This window comes from Colobus angolensis, unplaced genomic scaffold (genome assembly GCF_000951035.1).
Source record: "Colobus angolensis palliatus isolate OR3802 unplaced genomic scaffold, Cang.pa_1.0 Scaffold217, whole genome shotgun sequence".
NCBI lineage: Eukaryota > Metazoa > Chordata > Mammalia > Primates > Cercopithecidae > Colobus > Colobus angolensis.
This window is the reverse complement of record NW_012115344.1, coordinates 893,538-900,788: the sequence shown is the minus strand read 5'-3', so window position 1 is coordinate 900,788 and position 7,251 is coordinate 893,538. Positions and strand designations below refer to the sequence as shown.

At 42.6% G+C, this 7,251-nt stretch overlaps 1 protein-coding gene across 2 annotated transcripts; it reads left to right on the top strand.

Annotated features, from left to right (window-relative positions):
* The first annotated feature begins 440 nt into the window (after nucleotides 1–440).
* On the top strand, nucleotides 441–6,099 carry DDIT4L (DNA-damage-inducible transcript 4-like). 2 transcript variants are annotated; one of them, XM_011943200.1, is made up of 3 exons: nucleotides 441–560; nucleotides 1,199–1,338; nucleotides 3,036–6,099. In XM_011943200.1, the coding sequence occupies exons 2-3, from the start codon at nucleotides 1,248–1,250 to the stop codon at nucleotides 3,524–3,526; spliced, it is 582 nt and encodes a 193-aa protein (XP_011798590.1). In that variant the 5' UTR covers nucleotides 441–560; nucleotides 1,199–1,247; the 3' UTR covers nucleotides 3,527–6,099. The 2 variants fall into 2 exon arrangements, with proteins under 2 accessions (XP_011798590.1, XP_011798589.1); XM_011943199.1 differs by lacking the exon at nucleotides 441–560 and adding an exon at nucleotides 728–915.
* The last annotated feature ends 1,152 nt before the right edge of the window (nucleotides 6,100–7,251 follow it).

The window sequence follows — 7,251 nt, the reverse complement described above, 5'->3', positions numbered from 1 at the left end:
GATCCTACTAATGGTTTTGTGTGTTTCTTGGCAAACTCCCGCTCAATTCAAGCTCTCCGCGCTCTGGGGCAAGGTCTAATTAGAAGAGTGCCAGGCTCACCCTTCCTGCGGAGAAAACGCATTAGTCACAGATGTAAGGGCACGAAGGATGCCAGGGAGCCAGGGAGTGCATGGGGTCGTTAAGGCCCTTCCTAAAATGCTAGGAGCCTTCATTGCGGGAAAGGAAAACTAGATGTGACCGCGTGCAGCAGAGGAGGATACAGAAACCCTGAGAGGCAGAGTAGAGTTGACTGGGTTAGAGGCCGTAAATAAGTGCATAAATGATGCTCATTGAACGTTGCAACAGATTTAAGCCAAGTGTTCAGGATGACACAGCAAAGCCTCAGGACAAGGAAATACACAGACCGCTTAAAGCTTCCCGCTGCTGCCGAGAGCAGCCTGAGTGTGAAAGCGCGGATGCTCGGGGAGGGGTCGCACTGAAGAATCAGGTTCAGGCTTTAAAGAGTCGTGCACCCAGAATTGAGGTCACAGTGGCTCGAGATCTACCCTGGAAGCAACAGGTGTCCGTACCACAGGCTTATCCTCAACTCCCTGCGGCTAGGCTCGGGCTCCCTGGAAGTGTAGGGGTTGAAAGGGGACCAGACTCTGGAGGGGAGGGGCGGGGCGCCGGCCGGGGAAGGGCGGCGCAGGTGGGCGGGCCTGGGCAGGGTGGGGACTGGACCTATAAAGTTCTCGCTGCCCCGGAGGCTATGCTACTGCTAGGAGCCGGCGCAGGGTGGTCGGGGGGGTGAGCAGGGTGCCGCTGGCTGCTGGGGTCTGCAGGTCACCGAGTCCCCTGGAGAGGGGACTCCTAAGAAGGCACCTGCCTGTGTTTCCCCGGCAGCTAGCGCGCCGGCCCCCGGGAACTCCCGGCAGGTGAGCGAAGCTGCGGCCTTGGTGGGGGCAGCAGGGTGTGGGGGCGCTCCGCGGGGCAGGTCGCTTCCAAGTTTTGCGAACTGTTGAGTTAGTTTCAGGCTGTTGCTGTAGTTGGCGGCCTTGCTCACAGGGCTTTGTCAACTTGAGTTGCAGAGGCCGGTTCCTCCCCTTTGGCAAAGGAGTTCCTCCGCTAGTTCGTTCCCGCGACGCCGGGCATTTTAGGAGTCTCTGCACGACTCGCCTGCTTTTGCAAATCCGTCTCTTCTCGCCTCATTTTTTCCAGCGCTCAGGAAAGGCCGTTGCGCCCCGCGAGGGAAACAGAGCCGTTGACCATGGTTGCAACTAGCAGTTTGAGCAGTAAGAACCCGGCCAGCATTTCAGAATTGCTGGACTGTGGCTATCACCCAGAGAGCCTGCTAAGTGGTGAGTGTCCCCGCTGGCCACCCTTCTCCTCTCCAAAGGTCGGTGCCTCTCGATCTACCGGGTGGGCGGGCTTTCGACTTCCTCCCCTGCCTCTTTTGTAGGGGGTGCCACAAAATCCGTCTGAGGAGACTGCTTTCCAAATTTTCTAACATCTTTTCTTCATGCTAGAAACAAAAGTAGCAAAAGTAGAATACCCGAGGGCTGCATCTTTCTAGGCTGGTGCCAGTAGGCTCTTTGGGATTAAGGTCCTTATCTTACATGATTGTGAAGAACACAGTTCTGTGTGTTTTAGCAAATGTATTTACCCCTGTAATCAACATCACCCCTCCCCCTGAATTCCGACGCACCCATTTGCTAGGTATTTCTCACTCTGCCCTGACTCCAGGGAACTACTGATCTGATTTTTACCACTCCAAGTTAGTTTTGCCTTTAGGTAAGTAGAACCATAAAGTAGGTACTCTTTTGTGTCTGGTTTCTTTCCCGCAGCCTAATATTTTTGAGATTCTTTTATGTGGTTGCTTAAATCAGTGTGTTCATGTTTATTACTGAGTAGGATTTTTAGTCTTGGATATACCCATTATTCCATTTTTAATGTGAGAAGGAAACTGTTGAACAGCAGCGGTGCTTGATTTGCTATCATTTGCAATTTTAACAGCAGTTTCTAAGTGAACACACTGCTCTGCCACTTAGAGCTGTAAGAGCATAGATAAACTGCTTAGGCTCTTCGTGTTTTCCTCCTTTCAAGGTGAAGTGGTTGATGACCTAATTTATAGGACCAGAACTCCAAAATTACATGAAGTGGAGAGGAAAACCCAGTAGCTGATGAAGGTCGAGTAGGCTTAGGGAGAGGAGCCAGGAGGGCATCAGCCTGCACCTTGTTCATTTGACTCCATGTGGTGTGGCATCCTGCCAAGTGCTAGGAGTCATTTGAGGAGTAGGTGACCAAATGCAGAGCTATCTCTTTTCCTTTCAGCCAATCTAATTTTATTTCCCTAGGACTATTTTGTTTTGCTTGGCTAAGAAAAACTACCCAACCGGTTATAAATATCCTCATGAACCTCAAAGGTCTTCTCTGCGCAATTTTTAATTAAAGAGGTTAAAGCTAAAATTGGGACCTACAGGCCACTCCAGTAAAGATTTAAAGACACAAATGTGATAGACCTTTAATGTAACTCTTCAAGCTCATGGACTTTAAACATAATAGCAAAAATTCTTTATTTTACAATACATGTATTCCTACAGTTAGAAAGTAACCCCTTAGTCCAAAAAACAAAGTTTTAACTTTTTACTCCAGAAGTAATAAATGCTTTCTGTAAAAACCCCCATGAGCAAGTAGGCAAGAAAGAAAAGAAAATCACCAATAATCTAGGATAATCCCAAGTAGATTTTTGATGCATAGTCTTTATGATTGTGTGTGTGTTCTGTGTACACACATGAATTTAAAGAAAAGTGGTTATATCCTATCCACTCTATTTATCTAAACCTTTATTTCATACATGAACTTTCATGAGAGCTTAAATTATTCACTATATTACCTAGCTAGTTAACAGCTAGTTGAGGTCAGCGGACTCTGAAACAAATACAAGAAAAAGGCAGACATGGTAGATAGAGGTAACCAATGTTGATATCTTGGTGTGTTTTTTCTACTGTGAATTTTTTTTTTTCTTTATCTAAAAAGAAAACTCCATTTCTTACAGATTTTGACTACTGGGATTATGTTGTTCCTGAACCCAACCTCAACGAGGTAATATTTGAGGAATCAACTTGCCAGAATTTGGTTAAAATGCTGGAGAACTGTCTGTCCAAATCAAAGCAAACTAAACTTGGTTGCTCCAAGGTCCTTGTCCCTGAGAAACTGACCCAGAGAATTGCTCAAGATGTCCTGCGGCTTTCCTCAACAGAGCCCTGTGGCTTGCGAGGTTGTGTTATGCACGTGAACTTGGAAATTGAAAATGTATGTAAAAAGCTGGATAGGATTGTGTGTGATTCTAGCGTGGTGCCTACTTTTGAGCTTACACTTGTGTTTAAGCAGGAGAACTGCTCATGGACTAGCTTTAGGGACTTTTTCTTTAGTAGGGGTCGCTTCTCATCTGGTTTCAGGAGAACTCTGATCCTCAGCTCAGGATTTCGACTTGTTAAGAAAAAACTTTATTCACTGATTGGAACAACAGTCATTGAAGGGTCCTAAAAAGGGAAAATATATAAAGCTTATTTCATGATTGGGTAGTAAAACTATTCAGCTAGTCAACTAAAGTCATTTGTAGTTTGCCCCACTGTCCTCAATAAGAAACCCCAAATGTAGTCCATTTTCTTTCTGTATTTCACATTCTTAGCAACTGTAGCTAACAGGCTGATTTTCTGGCCTTTCGAGAAGTGATCCGAAATAGTGTACATTTTCTGCATATATCCCATTTTTGTACAGAATTGAATGGGATGGAATAGGTAAGCAAAAATAGAAGTCCATTTGAGTTTTACATTTGATTCCACAATTTTGTTTCAGGTAGGCTTGGTAATAGACTATATAAACCAGATTTGCCTAGTTTGATTTTCATATGACTTTTTTTTCTGTAAGTTTTCAGGGTGATTCTTTAAATCACAGAATCTTACTCAATGATACTTAACTGATCAAAACTTCCAGAAGCCCACACCACCAGTTCATGACTCAAATTTGAAGAGTTCTTAGACAGGAGGGTAGGATTAAGTAGGTGAGTTTAATGAAAGCTTAACCCTAGGTAAGAGTGAATGCGAAATATTATGGCAATAATGGAACTGCTTCACTGTTTCTTGGTGACTTCCTCACTCTAGTGTTTTAAAGAGGTGACGAAAGCTTGTGCTACCATTTCAGTAACCACGGTGTTGTTTTAGATGCCTTTAAAAGCTCTGTTTCCCTTGTTCTTAAGTGTCGAATATTGTCTTTAAACTAGAAAAATGCAAAACATTGAAATGATATTTTTGTGTGTAGTTGATTACTCTTCCACTGAGTGAATAATGAATACCTGTGAGGATAGGAAATTAGTTCTGAGATCTAGTCCCTCTCTGATTCACTTAGTAATCTATCTTCTTTTCAGTATTACATATGCTTAATCTCATATGAACCATTTCACCATGTCAGTATTATCTCATCTCTGGGCTTTTCTGGGAATTGAGGAATCTCTCCTTAACCCCAATTGTCAAGGGCAGTAGCTGTATATTACCACTTTGAATTATTGAAATGGGTCAATTTACAAAGTCTGCATTGGCTATGGAAATATGGTTTCTAGTACAGCCTAGAGAATGAAACTCACAGTCCAGATAACCATGCACGCACCCAGATTTTTTCCACCTTGGATACCTGTCACTAGGGAATAATAAAGGCCTTATTTTTTGTCTTATTCCGACTAAGTAGATCATTATCTCTCTCCTTTTTTATGTTAATGAGAGAATTTAGCCTCTACTCAACAATGTTCAATTCAGCAAGGCTTTCATATCCTTGCTGTGGCTCATGGATAAGGAGCTTTATTCAGGTTTCTTGCCCTAGCTATTAGCTCCATTTCACATGCTGGAGACTGGTGTAGGGACAGATGTATTCATCCTGGTGTTACTGAAAAACAGGTGTGATCCTGTTACTGATACTATAAGTGACCTAAAATGTCACTGTTCAAATTAGCAAGTGTTCTAACAAACTAAACTCTTCAAATGCTTGGAAAGATACTACAAAGCCAATCTTTATAGAATTGGGCCAAGATAAATCAACGTCGTTTTGCATGTCTGTTGTCAGGCTCCAAAGGTTCACTGTGTTTCTGCCGCTGTCCTGGAGTTGTCACCACTGACTGGGCAAGGCTTCTCGGGCATGGATGTAGAACTGTTGTCCTTTTTCCACTAACAGTTATCTTTGACTCTCTTGCCTGTTATGCTTACAAAATGGTGATGGCTTATGGAGGCTGTTAAATTAATATTCCTGTTAAAGGAAATTAAAATTTGTCTATTTTTGACAATAAAGCATTATATATTTTTAATTATCTTGTCCTCTTTTTTTTCTTTTCCCTACTTGATGCAGTGGTCACAGGATCAGGGCTGCAATTACAAGGGCTATAACTAGAGGTGGCTCATTCCTAATAAACCTTATATCAGAATTCCTTATGGGCCTGATAGAAGTGGGTTGTGCCTTCATCTCATTTGGCAAAATTGGGGTTAACAGTGAATGCAGCTATTTTGCCTGATAGTAAAAACAGCCCACCAATTTTGGACCTGTGTAGCCTAACCCTATCTGAATATGAGTGGACTGAAAGGGAGCACTGGCTAGACTGGCATTGCTGCCTTCCACCTAGATAGACAAGGTGGGCAAATGGAGGCAAACCTTCGCTTCCAAAGGTGGAAGATTTGGGGTATAAATGAAGAGAAGGAATAATAGTCACTGAGGTTAAAGAAATTAATAAATGGATAATATAAGGAGGGGAATCCAATATTATCGCTTCAAAAGAGGATCAGAGCAAGTGATGATGATGTCTTCCAGCTCAATCATAACAGATAACAGATGCCTGAAAAGGTGAAGCTATGTTTGCAGAGACTACTTTTGTCAGACAAGATCGAATGGAAGCCTACAAACTTGAGTGACCTCATTCTAGGAGACATATTTATACTATACAATGGACATGATTAATTATAAATGATTCAGTGAGATTCTAGGAGTGCTGCGGTATCTTTTAAGTTGTATGTCCTTTTGATATAAGGAATCCTTGTTGGAAGATTAGGGTGGTCTTCAAATACATGTTGTGAAATATACATTTGGTCTTAGTCCCTATTTCCTGGTATAAAACTCTTGAACTACATAGAGTCTTCAAAGTGTTAAGTGTCTTTTGTAATGCTAATGTTGACTGATGGCTGGATTCCTCCAGGTAGCTTCAGGATGGGGGTTGGTCACCAGAAAGACCAAGGCTGTATTAGGGTGTTGGGACTTTTAGCCCCAACACACCCTCACATCCACCTGGAAGGAGAGAGGGTCTGAAGATTAAGCCAACCAGTCTACATAATTCTACATAACAAAGCTTCCATAAAAATCTGAAAGGACTGAGTTCAAAACATCTTCTGGATAAGTGAACACTTGGAGGTTCGTGGAAGATGGTGGGCCTGGGGTGGGCATAGAAACTCCTGTCCCTTCCAACATTTCTTGCCCTATGTATTTCTTCACAGGCACTCATCAGCATATTTTCTATTAATCTTTATAATAAATCAGTAAACATAAGTGTTTCCCTGAGTTCTGTGAGCTGCTGTAGCAAATTAATCTAATCCCAGGAGGGAGTCATGGGAACCCTAATTTATAGCAGGTAGGTCAGAAGCACAGGTCAAGCAAGCTGGGGCTTGAGATTGGCATTGGAAGTTGGGTGAGGGAGACACTCTTGGGGACTGAGCCCTTTACCTGTGGTGTTTGAGGCTATCTCTAGGTAATGTCAGAATGGAGTTGCATTAGAGGATACCCAGCTGGTGTCAGTTGCAGAATTGATTGCTTGCCTGGTATGTCGGGAAAACCCACGCATTTGGTCACAGAAGGCTTCTGTGTTCATTTTTGAGTGAGAAGGTATAGGAGAAACCAAGTATGATTTTTTTTCCTTCAGTGTTCTCAGAATGGGTAAAGGAGGTTGTTTTCAATAACCGGAGCAATAACAACTTTTCACAGGAAATGAATAAGTTGAATGCATACACATTGAGCATAAAAATCAATTTCAGGTTGATTAAGGAATTAAATATGAAAAGGAAACTTGGAATTTTCATAATTTTGATGTGGTGGGAAGAACTCTTAAATAAGATGTCAGGATGCCCTGAAACATCTCTTTTTCAAATAATCCTGTAAGGAAGATAAAATTAAAACTCAGGAACTGGAAGAAAGTGTTTTCAACACGTATAACTGAAAAATGGTTTGTAACCAGAATACATCAA